The sequence below is a fragment of the Phalacrocorax aristotelis genome, chromosome 1 (genome assembly GCF_949628215.1).
Source record: "Phalacrocorax aristotelis chromosome 1, bGulAri2.1, whole genome shotgun sequence".
Taxonomy (NCBI): Eukaryota; Metazoa; Chordata; class Aves; order Suliformes; family Phalacrocoracidae; genus Phalacrocorax; species Phalacrocorax aristotelis.
This window is the reverse complement of record NC_134276.1, coordinates 98,667,144-98,687,825: the sequence shown is the minus strand read 5'-3', so window position 1 is coordinate 98,687,825 and position 20,682 is coordinate 98,667,144. Positions and strand designations below refer to the sequence as shown.

Below are 20,682 nucleotides of genomic sequence, written 5' to 3'. Positions count from 1 at the left end.
TCAAATTTGTGGTCTTTAAAGGAGGTTGATTGTTGTTTCAGACTTTACACCATCTTTGAGGATTTGCATGGATCTGGACACTTCAGAACAGAAATGCAGTTGTTTATTGGAAACTCCCGAATACCAAAAAATTTCAGTGTCTCTGCCAGTGATGATGTACTGATTGAAGTGGGGATCCAGAGAGCAGACAGCAAGTTCAAGGTGGTCCTCACTGACTGCTGGGCGACTCCAACTAATAATTCATTGGATCCCTTCTCATTTACTTTTATCAGCAACAGGTACAGCAATGAGAGTTAAATATAGCATGTGCCACACCTTAGACCTTCCCATGGCACTGGCTACTAATGTGTTATATTTTAAATGCCTTTTATATGTATTCTCATTATTCATATACACTGTTCCTTACCATTCTGACTGGTCACACCTTTGAACAAGGAAGGTAGGTATGACAAGAAATGTTTTCTAAGGGTGATATGGTAGTTGTTTGAGTTTGGTTGTCTTCCCCATAGTTTTGTAAAGGAATAGTACTTTTGACCTGAAGAAATATGTGGGTTTGTCAGTCAGTAGTGAAAGAACATTGAAAAGCATGTGCTTTATCTATTTGTCTCTGGTTCAGATATTACAAAGAGCTTATGTGACTCATTAGAGAAGGTGTAGGTTAGTTGATTCCTATGTGATGTGACTCACTCACAATATTAATGCAGCCTCTAGTGAGAGGGGAGGTTTGTTCCTGTCTGGATCCCTGATCTCACCCCAGTGTCATATTCCCTGGGCTCATCTGCCACCTTAAAATGCAGGTTAGTCATTTTGCTCCGTAAGAAAAGCTATTCCTTTTAATATAATGTTCTTTCACTTTCTGTTTGGTGAAGCCAAATTTTAATCCTTCTTTCTGTCCCTCTTTTCCTTCTTTGCCAACTCTCCAACCACTTCTCAAATCTTCTATTCTATTTGGACACTGTGAGAATAAAGCACCAAATAGTCCCTTATCACCCCTGCACTGCTGGAGAGTTCCTTCATGGCAGATCTGGCTGCAGCTTTCTAAAGGTGCTAAACACCACACAGTCATTTGCTAACTCCCCCTGCACCCCACAGTGCGATGGGGGGAGAGAATTGAAAAAAAAAAAAAAGAAAAAAAAAAAGGATAATTCATGGGCTGAGATAAAGACAGTTTAATAGGACAGAAAAGGAAAGGATAATAACAATAACAGAATATACAAAATAAGTGATGCACAATGCAATTGCTCACCACCCATTGACCGATGCCCAGCAAGTCCCCAGGCAGCAGCTGCTGCCCCCTGGCCAACCTGCCCCCAGTTTATATACTGAGCACGACGTCATACGGTATGGAATATACCAGTTGGGGTCAGCTGTCCTGGCTGTGCCCCCTCCCAGCTTCTTGTGCCCCTGGCAGAGCATGGGGAGCTGAGAAGTCCTTGATTAGTGTAAGCACCGCTCAGCAACAACTAAACCATCAGTGTGTTATCAACATTATTCTCATCCTAAATCCAAAGCACAGCACTATGCCAGCTGCTAGGAAGAAAATTAACTCCATCCCAGCTGAAACCAGGACAATATCTACCCCTTATTCTATATGATCTACATCATGCCTAGGTCCCATACTTTCCAATACTTTCCAATTAATCACCACCACTTTTCCTGTCTTTTGATATGTACACACATGTACCATTCCCTTGGTCTATGGGCCTTCCCTATAAAATGTTCATTGAGTTAATTTAGTCCATGACTTTGGACTCCATCTGTCATAACAGTCCTTCAGTGCAGAAGAGGTGGTGTGTGGTGTTGGATTGTTGCATGCTGAAACCAGTTTTGGTTCCATTATTGCTGGTCTTGTCCAGTTGTATCATCGCTGCATTTTTCTTGGTTTCATTAAAGTTCATTCTTCATTATGTAGGTGATTCTTACTGTAATACCATTGATTTGGCATACAGCTACCATAGAAGAGATATTATATACATTATATATACAGAAATTATATACATTATTATATAGCAAATAACATCATACAATTCAGTTCATTGGCTATTCTCACCCAAAATCAAATCCTCTTGAGGAACACATCAGACTTCCCCATCCTCCTGCATCACCCACCAAGTGCATCCAGTCCTTGAGCAAAAGCAATCCCACGAATGGGTTTGTCTTTGCCTGAGGCAGGAATAACCCAGACTGTCTTCCCCAGCATATTTTTCATGTCCATTACAGGGGCTTTATCACCCTCTACAGTACGTAAAAGTTTGCACTGGGTAGGGCCAGCTTGATTGGCAGAGCCACTAGAGTTGACTAGCAAGGTGGCTTTTGTTAGATGTGTATCCTAATGTTTGAACATCCCAGCACCTATTGCTCTTAATGTGGTCTTTAACAGTCCATTGTATTGTTTGATTTTCCCCGAGGTTTTTGGCCCAGGTGTCCATGAAGTTGTTTCATAAATGAGTCCTGTTGTCTGTCTCAGTTCTTTCTGGGGTGCCATGTCACCATCAGACTTACTTTTCAAGATGCAGCATAGTGTTCTGGGCAGTGGCATGGGGCACGGCATATGTTTCCAGACATCTGGTGGTTGCTTCCACCAGGGAGAACATTGCGCTTGCCTTGGTGGGTTTGTGGGAGTGTGAAATAGTCAATCTGCCAGGCCTCCCCATATTTATATTTCAGCCATTGTCCCCCATACCACAGAGGCTTTGCCCGCTTCGCCTGCTTGATTGCAGCGCACATTTCACATACATGGATAACCTGTGCAATAGTGTCCAAGGTCAAGTCCACCCCTTGATCACAAGCCCATTTATATGTTGCATCTCTCCCTTGATGGCCTGAGGTGTCATGGGCCCACCGAGCTAGAAATAGTTCACCCTTATGTTGCCAGTCCAGATCCACCTCAGCCACTTCAATCTTGGCAGCCTGATCTACCTGCTGGTTGTTTTGATGTTCTTCAGTGGCCCGACTCTTGGGTGTGTGAGCATCCACATGCCGTACCTTTACAACCAGGTTCTCTACCCGGGCAGCAATATCTTGCCACAATGCGGCCGCCCAGATGGGTTTGCCTCTGCGCTGCCAGTTGTTCTGCTTCCGTTGCTGTAACTTCCCCCACCGGGCATTTGCCATCATCCATGAGTCAGTATAGAGATAAAGTACAGGCCATTTTTCTCAGTCAGCAATATTTAAAGTCATCTTTCACTTCTGCTAACTGAGTTGATTCACCTTCTCCTTCAGCAGTTCCTGTGACTTGCTGTATAGGAGTCCATACAGCAGCCTTCCACCTCAGATGCTTTCCCACAAGACGTCAGGATCCATCAGTGAACAGGGCATGTTGCTTCTCATTTTCTGGTCGCTTATTATACAGTGAGGCCTCCTCCTCTGGTGATATTCTGAAATCTTTGCCTTCTGGCCAGCCCATGATCCCTTCCAAGATTCCTGGGTGACTTGGGTCTCCTGTTTGAGCCCATTGTGTGATCAGAGAAAGCCACTTACTCCACATAGCATCTGTTGCATGATGTGTACAGGGGACCCTCCCTTTGAACATCCAGCCCAGCACTGGCAGTCGGGGTGCCAGGAGCAGCTGTGCTTCAGTACCAACCACTTCTGAAACAGCTCAAACCCCTTCATATGCTGCCAATATCTCTTTTTCAGTTGGAGTATAGTAGGCCTCGGATCCTCTGTATTCCTGACTCCAAAACCCTAGGGGTCAACCTTGGGTCTTCCCTGGTGCTTTCTGCCAGAGGCTCCAGGTAGGGCCATTCTCCCCGGCTGTGGTGTAGAGCACATTTTTTACATCTTGTCCTGCCCGGACTGGTCCAAGGGCTACTGCATGAGCTATCTCCTGTTTAATCTGTTCAAAGGCTTGTCGTTGCTCAGGGCCCCATTTGAAATTGTTCTTCTTCCAGGTCACTTGGCAGAGAGGGCTTACAGTCAGACTGTATTTGGAATATGCATTCTCCAAAACCCACAATCCCTAAGAAAGCTTGTGTCTCCTTTTTGCTCGTTGGTGGAGACATGGCTGCTATTTTGTTGATCACATCCATTGGGATCTGATGACGACCATCTTGCCATTTTATTCCTAAGAACTGGATCTCTTGTGCAGGTCCCTTGACCTTACTTTGTTTTATGGCAAAACCAGGTTTCAGGATTTGGACTACTTTCTGCCCTTTCTCAAAAGCCTCTTCTGTTGTGTTGCTCCATACAATGATGATGTCATCATTATATTGCAGGTGTTCTGGAGCCTCACCCTGTTCTGGACAGTCTGGATCAGTCCATGGCAAGTGGTAGGACTGTGTTTCCACCCCTGGGGCAGTTAATTCCAGGTGTACTGGACGCCCCTCTAAGAGAAAGCAAACCATGGTCTGCACTCTGCTGCCAAAGAGATTGAGAAAAACACATTAGCAGTATCAATGGTGGCATACCACTTGGCTGCCTTTGACTCCAGTTCATATTGAAGTTCTAGCACATCTGGCATGGCAGCATTCAGCGGTGGCATGATTTCATTTAGACCACGATAGTCTACTGTTAGTCTCCACTCTCATTAGACTTTCACACCGGCCATATGGGACTGTTAAAGGGTGAGCGGGTCTTACTGTTCACTTCTTGGTTCTCCAGTCGATGAAGCAGCTCATGGATGGGAGTCAGGGAGTCTTGATTGATGCGATGCTGCTGCCGGTGCACTGTTGCGGTGGTGGTCGGCACCTGTTGTTCTTTGACCCTCAGCAACCCCACAACAGAAGGGTCCTTTAAGAGCTTACAAGGTAGACAGCTGTTTAGTTTCCTCTGTCTCCAAGGCAGCTATACCAAAAGCCCACTTGTACCCTTTTGGGTCCTTGAAATACCCTCTCCTGAGGTAGTCTATGTCAGGGATGCACAGAGCCTCTGGGCCAGTCACAATGGGGTGCTTCTGCCACTAGTTCCCAGTTAGACTCACGTTGGCCTCCAATACAGTTAGCTCTTGGGATCCCCCTGTGACTCCAGAAATACATGGGTTCTGCCCCTGTATAGCTTGATGGTGCACTATGCACCTGTGTCCACTAAAGTCTTATACTCCTGTGCGTCTGATGTGCCAGGCCATTGAATCCAAACAGTCCAGTAAACCCAGTTATCTCTTTCCTCCACCTGGCTGGAGTCAGGGACCCTGTAGTCCTGGTCATAGTATTTGTTACTCACTTGTAGATATGAGTCAGGAGTCCCTTCACCAAGATCAGAAGATCAGACTTTCTACTCTGGGGACCTGTTTGCTGGAAACTGGAGCAGCAATTTTCCTGGAAGAACCCCCTTTTTGTGATTGATTTTACTTGCAACTCAGGTGCCCATGCCTCTAGGGTCAAGGTAGGTTTTCCACTCCACTTTCTCATGTCCTCTCCATGGCCACACAGGTAAAACCACAGGGTAGCCTGTGGTGTGTGTCCTCTATATCCTCTGTCTTGAGCAGAGGGATGCTTACTCCTAATGGCTGAGACACAGGTGGGGAGTAGGTCATATCCTCTTTGAGTTGCTGGAACTCCTGGGACAGTTTTTCAGACAGTTTTTCCACAGCTGAGACACAGGCCTGTAGAGAGGAAGAGACACTTTCTCCATATTGTGGGAGCTGGCCAGCCAATTCAACCACCATCTGTTCCTCTCCATTTTTCCAGGACATTACTGCCAATGAGTTGGCATGTGATGATGGTGCACTCCATACGAACTTCCACCACATGGGTTATGTGTACTTGACTTCATCCGAATCTTTGGATAACTGCTTGTTGTTCAGGTTGTCATAAATCACCTCCAGCACAGCTAATTCCCTCAGGTACTGGATACCCATCTCTGTGGTGGTCCAGTCGCCTGGATGACATATAACATCTTCCTTGAAGGGCTATCCTTCCTTCACACCTGACAGGAGTCCCCTCCAGAGGCTGAGGGCTCGTGCTCCTTTTCCAGTTGCTTTGTCAATGTCCCCTTCCCTAGGAAGGGATCCCAGCTGCTTGGCTTCCCTACCCAATAATTCCAGGATACTGGCCCTGTTATCCCAGCATTGGAGCAGCCAGGTGACAAGGTGCTCACCCGGACAACACTGCAATATTTTTGCATATTTTGCCGCTCACTCAAGGCTAGGGTTTGGGTGGTTACCATCTCATTTATGGGTTCTGCCTCTTCTTCCCCCTGTTCTCATGATGGCCCTGGTTCTTCTTCATTCCTTACTAAATGAGCTGATTTTCTTGTGAACTTCTTGTGTATAGGGGCAACGGATACTGGCACAAGTTGGTTCTCTGGTTCAGCTGGAGTGCCTGTTGCTGGGGTTTGAGTAGCTGCAGTGTGTGTTGTGGGGGTTGGAGTAGCCGCAGTGCCTGTTGCGGGGCTTTGAGCTGCCACAGTGCCTGCCGCGGGGGTTGGAGTAGGTGCAGTGTCCATTGTGCAAGTAGTTCTCTGAATAGTATTCTTAAACAGTTGTTTAACCCTAAACAACTTGAACCACATTCAGTTTGAACATCCTAAGGATATTCAAAATCCTCAAGAGCTGTTGAAACTAGCCTGAAGGAGAAAGGGAAGGTGAAGGAACAGGGGAAAGTGTGGCCTGTCCCCACCCTCCGTCACCCCCCTAGATTGGTTCTCTGAGGAGAAGAGGTAAAAAGTGTGATTATTAATAGTTTTCAAGAGAGGGCTCCTGAAGTACAGGGATGATGGCAGTGCTGAGTACAATCTCACAACCAATAATTTTATATTAACACAAGCCAGTGTTACACATTACACAGCAAAGCGGTAACTTTAATCCAAGTCCCAGAGGTGATAAACAGGACATAAATACTGATGAACAGTATATATGCCAAGTAAGGTGTTAGGTAACAAAGCTCTAAGAACAAGCAGAACAGGTCTGAGAGCAGATAAATCAACATTGTGACCAGTGACTATTAAATTAACATAATGAATGCTTATCACAAACTTGTTTTAACGTGCTCTGATCAGATCTGTCTTTATCTTGAACCCGTTGTGCCCCACAATGGGTGCCAAGAAGGACCGTTGTGGTTTAACCTGACAGGCAGGTAAGCACCACACAGCTGTATGCTCACACCCCTCTGCCAGTGGGAAGGAGGAGAGAATAGGGAAAAAAGAGAAAAAAAACCCAAACCTGAAATTTGTGAGTTGGGATAAAGACAGTTTAACAGGACAGAAAAGGAAGGGAAAAATAATAACAATGATAAAAGAATATATACAATAAGTGATGCACAATGCAATTGCTCACCACCCAATGACCGATGCCCAGCAAGTCCCCAGGCAGCAGCTGCTGCCCCCTGGCCAACCTGCCCCCAGTTTATATACTGAGCACGACGTCATACGGTATGGAATATACCAGTTGGGGTCAGCTGTCCTGGCTGTGCCCCCTCCCAGCTTCTTGTGCCCCTGGCAGAGCATGGGGAGCTGAGAAGTCCTTGATTAGTGTAAGCACCGCTCAGCAGCAACTATACCATCAGTGTATTATCAACATTATTCTCATCCTAAATCCAAAGCACAGCACTATGCCAGCTGCTAGGAAGAAAATTAACTCCATCCCAGCTGAAACCAGGACAGAGCCTTACAACATGAGTTACATGTGATAACCACAACATGCCTTCTATAGCCCTAGCTGCTATGCATGTTTTTCCTCTTCTCTTTCAGCTGTCCCATCCCAAACACATACACGACACTGCTAGAGAACGGGAATTCAAGCAAAGCGCGGTTTAAGATGAAAATTTTTTCCTTTATCAACAATTCTGTGGTCTACCTACACTGCAAAATACGTATTTGTATGGAGACATCAGGAAGCACCTGCAGGAGGGTAAGTGCTTTGCTCTGCTCTGCTATTTTTCTCCTACATGCCATATGCAGTCCTGCTATGGAATTGAAGGGGTAATGTCTGCAAACAAGGTTTAAAATAGCTCTTGAAGTTTTCCTTCATTCTCTGCTGAGAGCAGAGAGGGGTGGGGAAGAACTACAACTGTGTGGAAATGTCTGCCTTTCTTCCCGTTCCTCATCCTCATAGTTAAAAGCATGGACCTTGCACACAAATGGGGAAATCAAAGTTGGGGAACCTGAGAACTGAACTTCTCACCTATGCAGAGGGGTGGCTTTAAGGCAAGGCACGGGTCACAATGAGATAGGCTGTTCAGAAACCTGTCAGCTCAGATGGACATGCCACAAAAAAGCGAGCACCCATATTGGCAGCGTCAGCAGGAGAGCCTGAGTAAATTGATTTGGAATGTTTTTCTGTCCTTTTTTTCCCCTAGAGATTTGCTTCTGCAGGTGAGAGTTTAGGTGCCAGGAAAGGAAGCTCAGTGGCATTAAGTTTCTAGGACTGGACTCCAATAGAGTTTATTACAGCTTTTAAAAACCCTATTGTTTTTTAAAGCATTAAACCAAGCAGTGTTCTGATAACAACTGTCTGTGCTCCAAAGCACTGCTTTGTTTCTTTCATCTAAAAATGTATTGCTACAATAGAAATAAGAAAAAATAGGTTTTGCTGATGGCTTTTTTCTTTCTACTTTATAGCAGACACACAGGAATTCTGCTTTCTCTGTCAACCTTCCTGGCTCTTTTTCTGTCAAGGATGTTTTCATTAGCAGTTTCGTGTTCCTCCATTGTTTAACACTTTCCTCTAGCTCTAAATAACTCAGTTTAAGCCCATTATAAAGCAAAAGACCTCTTCCTAAAAGATTAAAGATGGCTATCAGAAGACACTTGTTTCCCTTCTCAAAGTATACAGCTTCCTCCAGATTAAAAAGAAAAACAAAGTAGGAACAGGAAACACGACTGACAGATGGAAAGATGACTCCAGTTTTCACAGCTGAATTTGCGTGTTAAAAATCAGTGCTTCAGCAACCCCAAGCCTGTGCCCTCAATTTGGAGGAGGTGGTGCCCTCCTTGGCTTCTGTGTGTCCTGCACCGATGAGGAGGGTTGTGGTGGTGGGTGCAAGGCAAGGGAATAAGAGGGATGGGCTGGACAGGGACTCTGTGGACTGGTATGGCTGCTGTAAGGAATCAAACAGCTGCTTTGCTAGGAGCCGCTGGGTTTGCTGTTAGAGCAGGCTTTAGCTGTATGGGTTAGAGTTCAGGAACATGGTTAACTAAAAGACTGGCTTTGATCTGAATTACATGGGTCTGTGATGGGGTAATTCTGCTAGGCCAAAATGAGGTTTGATTGAGATTGATGTCTGCAGTAAACAAGGCACAGCAGAGTTAATCAGTGAGGCCCTCTTCTTTCATATATTCTATGTTATTAATTTCTATATTTTATATATATATGGGATATATTGTTTTTTCTCCTATGCAAAATTTACCCCCTACGAAAAGTTAGTGAATTCACTGTCTTAGACTTAAACTTAAAATGTTATGTGCAGAAGACAAGTACTAGCCACATCCCCACACAGGATGACAATGGCTTTTACAAAGAAGGGAGGAAGAGCTCCAGGAGATGCAAAGATCCAGGAAGACTGGAGCAAGAATAGAGTATATTTGGAAATAATGTGAGATGCCTGAGAAAGTGCACATGTTCTAGGATCTAATCCTCTTACCTGTCTGCTACTCTGGAGAATACTGACTTGCTTCAAGGCAGATTTGCTTCAGCCCTTTGCCCACAAAATTGAGACTTACATCTTGTTTTATTTCCTGGGTAACCAGTCTTTTTATTCCTTGTTTTCTTGGCAGAAAAGTGAGGTGCGCTAAAGTTTAGAGTAGAAAAACCAGATAGGCTGGGAAGCAATGTAGTAAGAAATGAGTAAGAAACATGACTTTGAATGGGAGGAGGAGTGATGTTCCACCACCACCACCACGCCTATGTTTGATGGAACATGTCTGTTCCGTGGTCACGTGGAACCAAAAAATCATTGACACCAGGGAGCACCTATGTAACCGTATCCTCTAATGGATCTGTCTAGCTGGGAATGCTATTCAAGGGTAGGCCAAAACCACAGCTACATGGGTATTTTTCTGCAGGCTGACACAGCTAAGGACACAATTGCTGACAGTGGATTGTAGAGATTTTTCACTGTAACCAGGCTGGTAACACTGGTGAGACATTTTTGCGTAGACAAGCTGGTAAGACACCCTTGCACTTCCCTGCTTTCGTTTGCTGATTATGGTATGGTACAGCAGTTTCTCTGTTTTTACGTGCACTCCCAGGAAAGCAACAGTACCTTTTGAATAACCTCAACAAGCTATAGTTCCTGTCAGAGCGCTTTAAGTTGCAACTTAAACCAAAAAGGTAGCAAACAAACTGAACGGTGCTACTGAGTTAGCGTGCAGAAGATGAGTGTGCTGTATATTCTGCAAGTGCTGCTCACACAAAGCTAAAGGAGCTAATCCCCAACATCTCACAGGGCAGGGCTTTCAAACTAGTAGTTCACATGGCACTGAAGAGTTGTGCATTGCTTCAAAATGACACACAGCTTGGCGGGGGCTGAAAGTTGCCCCTGCTTTTGCTGGTGCTGGTTGTGCTGTGCCTGCCATGGGCAGCAGAAACATTCAAATAAAAATGTTTGCAAAACCCTGGCAAATAGAAATAGTGAGAAGTTTATTCTCCCTTAAGGTTTCTCTAAAGCAACCAGAAAGTTAAGGAAGAGATTGTCTGTGTGAAATGTCTGTTCACAGCGGTGTTTTCCAGTGTGACTAATTACAGATTTTATACTGATGTTTCCCTAATGCCATTTCTTTTGAACTTCCATTTGGTGCTCATTTCAGTTTAAAAATGCATAACATTAAGAAACAAAACCCACAATGAGTGAGAATAGCACTGGGCTTTCACGTATTCATCAGAAGGCTTTGTATTTTTAATTAGTAAGCCATATGACTTGTTGGAGTTTGAATTGACTGTTGCAGAGATGCCATGTGGTTCGATCCCTGAAGACTGGTGAAACCATTGCTATGTACAGAACATCCTGGGGACCCCTGTGTACATCGACTGGTGAGTTTTGAGTAGGTGCTTACAAAAAGGGACACAGTAACTACCATTTCAAGATTCTTTGTCACTGGCAAAGGAACCTGAAGACCTATGATACAAGGTTTTCATGCCACTCTGCATATTCTTCTGAGGACTGGGCGTTCTTACTGAAGCCATGTGGCAGGCTGGAAAAGCACATGCCCTCCTTGGTGGAGTGGCTCAGATTGTCAAGGGAATGTAGAAAGGAAGAGGATAAAATGTGTCATGTAGCTATTTGCACAGCATAGCAAGTACAACAGCCACAAAATCTAACTGTTATTATGATTGCAAAGTGTGAAAGTAGCTTGAATCTTTTAGATTGCAATCAGTTTTTCAAGTGTGTACTCTACACTGTTGTTAGACCTCAATTATATTGCGCCCTGAAGTCCAAAATCAGAGGAAATAAGAGATTGTATTGTTTTGTTTCCTTAGACTCCTTGGTATTGACTTCATTACTACTGTGAGGGAAAGTGGCAGAGCACGGCTGATGCGCAGCACCTTGGTTAATCTGGTGGAGTGGTACAGTACAGGTTAATAGAGAGTGAACGCCAGCACAAGCACAATGAGAGCACAAAGCCTTGTGTCCAAGCAAGGACTAATTTGTTATGCGTCTGCCTCTTCTGCATTTACCCTGAGTGATGTTTCCAAGGCCACCTGCGGCCTCTAACATTTTCAGTCATTTGGCCTCTTCCAGCCCTTTGCATTCATATCTTATTCGTGTAAAACACTCACTGAGAGTATTATCCACACCGATATCAGAGTTTTAACACATGGCTACTGTGAATAGACAGAAGTCACCCCCTTTCCTCTGTCCAGTTGCCTGTTTTGCCAGTCACTTAATGCTCTTTTGACTGTGGAAATAAGTTAATGCTGGACTGTTAGTGGGTTCAGGGTATTTTTTTCTAGAAACTGGCTCTGACTTAGCATATTTTATTTTTCTTCCATTATATGCAGGTATTAGTCTGTTAGAATAGACTTTCAGCGTTCATTTCCAAACTAGTTATTTTTTTTTTAAACTTAGCGATTAATACAGCTTTCTTTGCACAGCCCTTACGTCAAGTAGATCTCACTCCCATTTTCACTGGAGACCCCAATGCATTTCTAATATTGAAAAATGGCCATTACACAAAAGGAACTCTGGTGAGGGGAGCTTTATTGGGGTTTACTACATCGATTCCTAGGGAAAGGTGGCACTACTAGGTGTTGTCTCCTATTTACAGTTTGGATACTCACACAGCATTTTAAGTGTGAGGCTAGTCCTAGACAATGATATGCGTCTCTGTGTTAAAAGAGACAACATGAATTATGATGTCAGGTAAGCTGCTGCAGTGAAACATGAAATAAGCTTTAACTGCTCTGCCTATACTGCTTGGCCACATGCTATAGCAAAGACCACTGATACATATCCTCAGGAAGGCCTGTTCTGTCAGTGTCTAGCTACAGGCTGCCATTTCCACTGTGCATCTTCTTTTTTATTCCTTTGTTTCATGACGAAATTCAGAAATAATCCTAAATATATTATGCAACACTTCTTTGGCCTGTCTTGGAATCATGCCCTGGTTGTTACATAGCTTGGACTCCACTACTGCATACCTCTGTGGCTGCCAACAGTGCCTTTTGCCAAACATCTTGTCTCTAATTACAGCCATTAATGCATTAGTATTTGTCTTCTGTGCACCTCAGGTACTGCAGAAGTGCTTGGCTAAATAAGTGCTGTCCTGAAAATGTATGCAGACAAATGGATGGTCACTCATACTGGAGGGAAGCAGAGACAACAGCTGTTTTTGGTGTGACCAGGTGAATGATCTGCTCAGCCTTGTAGCAGAGCTGAAAGAAGAAGTGGAAAGGTTAAGGAATATCAGGGAGTGTGAGAGGGAGAGAGAGTGGTGGAGCTACACCCTACCATCCCTGGGGCCAAGGCAGCAGACAGAGGCTCCACTATTCGCAGAAGATCCCCTACCCTCTTGCCACCAAGCAGAAGGAGGGGATCTACATCCACACCAGTGCACGCAGCACGGGCAACAAACAGGAGGAGCTGGAAGCTGTTGTGCAGGTGGATAGCTATGACTTAGTTGCTATCACAGAGACATGGTGGGATGACTCTCATGACTGGAGGGCTGCAATGGATGGCTAAAAGCTCTCCAGAGGGATAGGCAAGGAAGGAGAGGCAGTGGGGTGGCTCTGTATGTTAGGGAGTGTTTCGATTGTATAGAGCCTAGCGATAGTGATAATAAAGTCAAGTGCTTATGGATAAGGATGAGGGGGACGGCCAACAAGGCAGATAGCCTGCTTGGCATCCATTATAGACCACCCAACAAGGATGAAGAAGTAGAGGAAGCATTCTACAAGTGGCTGGCGGAAGTCTCACAATCGGTAGCCCTTGTTCTCGTGGGGGATTTCAACTTACCAGGTATCTGCTGGAAATACAACACAGCAGAGAGGAAAAACAGTCTAGGAGGTTCCTGGAGTGTGTGGACGATAACTTCTTGACACAGCTGTTAAGTGAGCCTACCAGAGGAGGTGCCTTGCTTGACCTGCAGTTTACAGAGAAGGACTGTGGGAAATGTGGTGGTTGGAGGCCGTCTTGGGCTTAGCAACCACGATATGATAAGAGTTCTCAATTCTTGGTGAAGTAAGAACTGGGGTCAGCAAAACCACTACCATGGACTTCCAGAGGTCAGACTTTGGCCTGTTCAGGGCACTGGTTGGGAGAGTCCCTTGGGAGGCAGTCCTGAAGGACAAAGGAGTCCAGAAAGGCTGGGCATTCTTCAAGAAGGAAGCCTTAAAGGCACAGGAACAGCCTGTCCCCAAGTGCCGCAAGACAAACCGGTGGGGAAGATGACAGGCCTGGCTGAACAGGGAGATTTTGCTGGGACTTAGCGAAAAAAAAAAAAAAGAGTTTACCACTTTTGGAAGAAGGGGCAGGCAACTCAAGAAGAGTACAGGGATCTTTTTAGGTCATGCAGAGAGAAAATTAGGAAGACAAAAGCCCAGCTAGAACTCAATCTGGCCACAGTGGTAAGGGACAACATAACATGTTTTTACAATTACATTAACAACAAAAAGAGAGCACAAGAGAATCTCCATCCTCTATCGGATGCAGAGGGGAACATTGCCACCAAGGATGAGGAGAAGGTTGAGGTACTTAATGCCTTCTTTGCCTCAGTCTTTAATAGGCAGACCAGTCATCCCTAGGATATTCAGCCTGCAGAGCTGGAAGGCAGGGAGGGATCAAAGAATAAACCCCCCCATAATCCAGGAGGAGGCAGTTTACAACCTGCTGAGCCACCTGGATGCTCACGAGTCTATGGGCCAGATGGGATCCACCCAAGAGTACTGAGGGAGCTGGCGGAAGAGCTCGCCAAGCCATTCTCCATCATTTATCAGCGGTCCTGGTTAACAGGGGAATCCCAGATGACTGGAGGCTTGCCAGTGTGACACCCATCTAACAAGAAGGTCCAGAAGGAGGATCTGGGGAACTATAGGCCATCCAGCCTGACCTCGGTACTGAGAAAGATTATGGGGTGGTTCATCCTGAGTGAGCTCACCAGGCACGTGCAGGACAACCAGGGGATCAGGCCCAGCCAGCACAGCTTCATGAAAGGCAGGTCCTGCCTGACCAACCTGATCTCCTTTTATGACCAGGTGACCCACCTAGTGGATGAGGGAAAGTCTATGGATGTTGTCTACCTGGACTTTAGTAAAGCCTCTGACACTGTCTCCCACAGCATCCTCCTAGAGAAGCTGGTGGCTCATGGCTTAGACAGGTATACTCTTTGCTGGGTGAAAACATGGGTGGACGGCCGAGCCCAGAGAGTTGTGGTGAACGGAGCCAAATCTAGTTGGCAGCTGGTCACAAGCGGTGTTCCCCAGGGCTCTGTTTTGTGGCCAGTCTTGTTTAATACCTTTATCAATGATCTGGATGAGGGATCGAGTGCACCCTCAGTAAGTTTGCAGATGACACCAAGTTGGGCGGGAGTGTTGACCTGCTTGAGGGTTGGAAGGCTCTGCAGAGGGATCTGGAGTGGCTGGATCAATGGGCTGAGGTCAGTTGTATGAGGTTTTACAAGGCCAAGTGCTGGGTCCTGCACTTCAGTCACAACAACCCCGTGCAACGCTACAATCTGGGGGAAGAGTGTCTGGAAAGCTGCCCTGCAGATAAGGACCTGGGGTTGCTGGTTGACAGCCAGCTGAGCATGAGCCAGCAGAGTGCCCAGGTGTCCAAGAAGGCCAACAGCATCCTGGCTTGTATCAGGAACAGTGTGGCCAGCAGGAGTAGGGAAGTGATTGTGCCCCTGTACTCGGCACTGATGAGTCCGCACCTTGAATGGTGTGTTCAGTTTTGGGCCCCTCAGTACAAGAAGGACACTGAGTTGCTGGACCATGTCCAGAGAAGGGCAATGAAGCTGGTGAAGGGTCTAGAGAACAAGTCTTATGAGGACCGGCTAAGGCAACTGGGGTTGTTTAGTCTGGAAAAGAGGAGGCTGAGGGGAGACCTTATCGCTCTCTACAACTACCTGAAAGGAGGTTGTAGTGAGGTGGGTGTCAGTCTCCTCCCAAGTAACAAGGGATAGGACAAGAGGAAATGGCCTCAAGCTGCATGAAGGGAGGTTTAGATTGAATATTAGGAAAAATTTCTTCACTGAAAGAGTGGTCAGGCATTGGAACAGGCTGCCCAGAGAGGTGGCGGAGTCACCATCCTTGGTGGTGTTAAAAGAATGTGTAGATATGGCACTTCAGGGCATTGTTTAGGAAGCGTGGTGGTGTTTGGACTTGATGATCCTAGAGGTCTTTTCCAACCTTAATGATTCTATGAGTCTGTGATTCTATGATTTTTGTAGGTGCATCAAGCATTTGCAAAAATGAGTTAGAAGTGTGCAAGAGCACACTAACAAACATGAATAGATGCATAATGTTAAAGGGAGAGGGGATTCTGCTTGTGGATGTGGACAAATACATGGAAGTGTCTACATGTGAACCAGGCAAACACATTCTGTCAATGGTCAGTGGAGCCTAGAGAGACAGCTGACAACAAGGGACTTGATTCTTGCCCACTCATAAGCATTTAGTGCTCACAACCCATGGTGCCCCATTTTTTCCTTTGCCTCAGTGTCTGGGTGCTGTTTCGAAAAACTTTAGATGTCCTGCAGGTCCCATACCATTTCTGCCAGACCTGGGCAGACATTGTAGACAGTCTCAGTCTTCTCAGGTGGCACTAGATGCCTGTGCTTAGGCAACAGAGTTGAGCCCATTTTGACCACTTCAGTGTGACTCGCCCGCCTCCACTGACTGCGCCAGCCGGATCGCTGCTGACCAGAATGGGAACTTAGAGACCCAGCACACATGGTGAATCCTTCCCTAAATACTTGGTGTTTAAAGAAGTGTTACATATGAGATAAAAGCAAATGAAGTGGTTTTTAATAATCATAGATGAATAGGGGCAGGATTAAGATGGGAGAATTCTTCACCTCTAGGGTCATTCTGAAAGTAAATCAGCATTTCAAAAATGCTGATCCTTTAATTCTTATTTTAACAGAAAATTGTAGAGTCAAATTCCAAAGACACATCACATTAATGTCTGCAGGGACTCTACACTTGTATTTAAAAAGAGAACTCGGACTGTGGCTCACAGACCTTTCCGTGAGAATCACCCTCCCCAAAAGGCTGATTCATTTCTGTATCACAGCTCTGTGCTTCAGCATGCATGTTGGCTAATCTGTTGGCAAATTTGTTACCTCAGGAAAAGATTTAGGAATGTCAAAGCTTTTTTCTTTCACCTCTTGTTTTTTTAGTACCCAATTTGAAGAGAGAGAAGGAGGCTGGGATGGGAGTTGGATACATCATCCTCATTGCCTTTGCTGTGTTTGGTTTTGTGCTGGGAGTTGTGAGCCTTCTCATTTTCCAGTACCAGCGAAAGATGGGAAGATACAACTTCAGAATCAAGTCTGACAACTTCAGCTACCAAGAGTTCTATGATTAGTGATTTTCAGGTTACCAGATGTAAGTACTGAATTATGATCAGTTAGTTTTTTTAGCTGTTTATCTCTACATGAAATGGTTAAGCACTTGCAGGTGAGCGTACTCTATTTAAGGATATTTGAACCTCCTGTTCTGTTTGCTGTGGGTGAAGGTCATAGAAGTAAGAATGAAATTCCTACTGTTCTTGCCTGTTTTCAAATCTTGTAGACTACAGAGGAGGAAGACAGCCTTCTCTTCTTCATCTTCCTTCATGACTTCAGTTTCAGAGTAAATGACACACCATTTTAGAAGAACACCAATAGACATTTCCACAAAAAGCATATCACTTTTGTTTTTGGATCATGGATTAGTATAATAAAGGAGAGAAACTTTACCACTCTCTTTATAAATCTGCTTCAGAAGCTAATTTGCTTCAGAAGTTATCCTTTTCTGCAAAAGCTTGGGTTTAATTTATTTTTTGAGGGGATGTTTTTCAAGAAAACAGTGGGATGTTAGATATAAAAAGCTTGAAATAATGATAATGCATAGGCAGTGCTTACAAGTGCCTGCAGAGGGTCTGAAAAGACAGTTCTGAGGAGTGTTAATCACTACCACACATTCTGCCTCTGCAACTTGGGGGTCTGACACTTTTCCAGAATACCACAGGATTCAGTACTTTTTCTGTAAAATTAGCGTGTTCTAGCTGCTCACCACCATTTGTATGTTTGTCTTTTTAAGAGGAGGAGAGATAGGTGAGACAGCTGGCTTGCTGAAAAAGAACTCCTCACATTGCTTCACAACTCAAGGGTGTTTACTGTAGATCTGATCCAATTCTGTTCCTGGGAGCAGGCTTATTTGACATTGTTACCAGAGTCAGTCACTAATTCTTTCCTCATGGAGGCCTCATATGTGATAATGCAGCTGCCACGACCACAGGAAATTCACTAGACTTATCATGGTGGTATTTGCAGATAGTTTAGTTTGCTTCACTAAGTACAATTACACTTAATATATATCCCAGAGAAAAGACAGGGAAGACTGTATCCCAGCTTTCTGCTGGTAAAGGCTTGAGTAGTCACTGTCTATTTCCCCATGTCTTATATTAAGGAGACTACCCTCTGTAGTTATCTGTGGGCAGCTCCTAGGCGATCACTGTAGGTGAGGGTGATGCTCTGATTGCTTTCCAAAGGCTCGGGAGGACTGTCTGTTGGGGGCACAAAGGGAAAGTACCCGGAGCTCCTTTGTACAGCTCCAGCAGCTGTACAGTTCCATCGCTGATACAGTCCCAGCAGGGAGCCGTAATCCAGCATAAAGGGCATATCTAGGTCCATTAAATTAAACCTATATGTAAAGGTTCTGAGTCTCTCCACAGAGAGAATAATGGCTTGTCTTCATTCATCATTCTGCTCTCCTGAGTGGTCACGGGTGATTGCAATACTTGACAGCAATGGGAATTCTGGAGTTGTGCAATGAGACTGTAGCATAAAGAATATGGTCAGGCTCCTAACACTTATACATAATGCTGGATTCTCAGCTAAGGGTTCCTTTTAGATGCTGGAACTACTCAGGTCTTCTTTCCTAAGTATTTACTTTTTCTGGAAGGTAGTTGATTAACTGTCTCAATCATGGTTATTTTCATTTTTATTTTTTCTAGTTGGAACATGTCTTCACTCAGCGTTTGGCTTTCATTACTTTTCACAGTGGTGGTCACGACTGGTTGCAATACTGGCTCTTCCAAGTTAATGTTGCATATAAAATGCTTCTATGCCCCCTAATTTTTTTTTTTTAATTTTTTGTAGCAATCTGGCTATTCCATGGTGTCCGAAGATTTATTTGTGACTGCAGTTCCAGGTTGAAGTGAATTTTCGCAGGTTTTTACCATGGATAAAATAGAAGGAAAAAAAAAAAGACTTCATGGCTCTCTATTCAAGTTCCAAGGTTTGGCTCTCCCACTGTGCCTCGTTTCTCTGTGCCTGCCCTAGCACCACTCGTGCCATTACTATTGACAAGCTGCATGTTTCTATAAATGTTCCAGGAAGTAAATCAGCAAACCCTTAGAGAAATCTCCTTTTCAGTTTGTAACTCACTGTTTACTTAAGGTGAGGTTCAAACTTTGAGCTGTGACAATGCCGAAGACCTAATTGCGCAATGCCTTAAGTATACAGAAGCCGGAGAGGAAGTGTTGGATTTACCACCAGATAAAGACAAGGCACTGTGAATCTGGGGCTTAACCTACTCAGAGTGTTCTTCAGCATGAGTTATGAGATTTGATTGTAAATTGTTTAATCAACAAGGACACAGTGAAAAAAAACCAACTATTTTTGCTGCTGGCAGCCCATGTTTTTCCAGATAAGTCAATTGGTACCTACGTGTTCTGTTTAATTAGACCACAGTGATTCTGCAGTCAAGCCACAGAGTGTGCTGCCCACCTAAGTGACAGCACACCAATTGCAACAGAATAGTTATAGATTTGAGCTGAATTTTGCCTGGCTGCAAGACCCTGCAAGCCATACCATTCAGGTACTGATTTTTTTGGTACAGAATAGCATTGGAAAGCTGCTTTTCTTTCCTCCTACTCCAATTTCTGTTAGGTAATAAGATTACTGGGTAAAGGACTTCTATGCTTTGTAAAAGGTCATACAGATTGATCTTGGAGGTTATATACACACTTTTTAAGTACATCAATACATTCCAGAATGATCATCTGCATTCTGCTTTTGATTCAAGTGAATCCGTAAGGAGTTAAAATCTTTGCCTTGTCTTTTTTTTGCTGAAATATCAGTTACCAGATGCCCATATAATAGAAGACCCATTTTGTTGCAATTCATTAGTGAAACTGCAAATTATCTTTGCAGTCTTAGAGTCTGATGAACATAACCATGAGCTTTTTATTATGTAGGAGTCTTTTAACTTTTGGTCAGCTTGCTCTCAAATATATAATGTGTTTTGCCTCTGTGAACGGTGGAAGGATAAGCTATTTTACTATAAATGTATTTCTAGTTTTTAGTACTTACAGTTCTGAAGTGCTTGAAAGTGACAAGACTAGAGATTTGCCTACAGATTTCAGTGGAGCTACGCCGTTTACAAAAGCTAAGCACTAGTCTTCAGGATGAAACGCAAAACAGTAGCTTGTATTTGATACCTTGCATGCTCAGCAGACATTGCTATAGTGACTGAGTCTGTTTAGTGGAATTTTGTTGTCTTAATAAAAGCACTCTTGTAGCTTATTGTTGACTTTGTACTGTTGTATTTTCCTTTTGTGATTTATTCCGGGTATTAGGATGCGCATTGTGTGGATGTGGCAGCTTCTGAAGAACTGTTCAAGTATGAGTGTAATGTTCAAACATTACTCAAAACGAAATACGTGACCTTATCCAAACACCAATGGACTGCAATTACCATCAGCTGCTTACACTTAGTAAGGGTCTCTTTCCTCAACATTACAAAGGGCAAACATATTTTTAGTTTCATGCTTTGCAGCAAAGACAAGCAAAGGAATATTCAACACCCCCAGTCTGATAATAGTATTGCAACAACGTGGTGATCCAATCTGAAACTAGTGTCACACCAGCCTCCCTGGGCATTTGATTTGTACAGTTCTGACAGCTGCTCCAAAAGCAGCGTATTCAGAGCTTACCCTCAGTGAAGTGTACCCTGAGGGTAGTAGTGGAATTGTCTGGACGAGTGTGAAAAGCAGGGAAGAGCACCAGCACTTGCTCCAAATGCCTTTCTCATCACTGTACAAAACTGTTGCATAGCTGCCACCCATTTTCTTCATTTGTCGTTTTTTTCTGTGCTATGTT

General features: G+C 44.4%; 1 protein-coding gene across 1 annotated transcript in view; it reads left to right on the top strand.

Moving 5' to 3' along the window:
• The window catches only part of UMODL1 (uromodulin like 1), an 84,132-nt gene extending 64,026 nt beyond the window's left edge, over window positions 1-20,106 (top strand). The window contains exons 20-24 of the mRNA XM_075099312.1: window positions 42-278; window positions 7,627-7,786; window positions 10,822-10,906; window positions 16,714-16,921; window positions 18,679-20,106. Coding sequence (XP_074955413.1) covers window positions 42-278; window positions 7,627-7,786; window positions 10,822-10,906; window positions 16,714-16,901 — 670 coding nt within the window. The 3' untranslated portion in view covers window positions 16,902-16,921; window positions 18,679-20,106. The remainder of the gene's footprint in view (window positions 1-41; window positions 279-7,626; window positions 7,787-10,821; window positions 10,907-16,713; window positions 16,922-18,678) is intronic.
• Window positions 20,107-20,682: the final 576 nt, after the last annotated feature.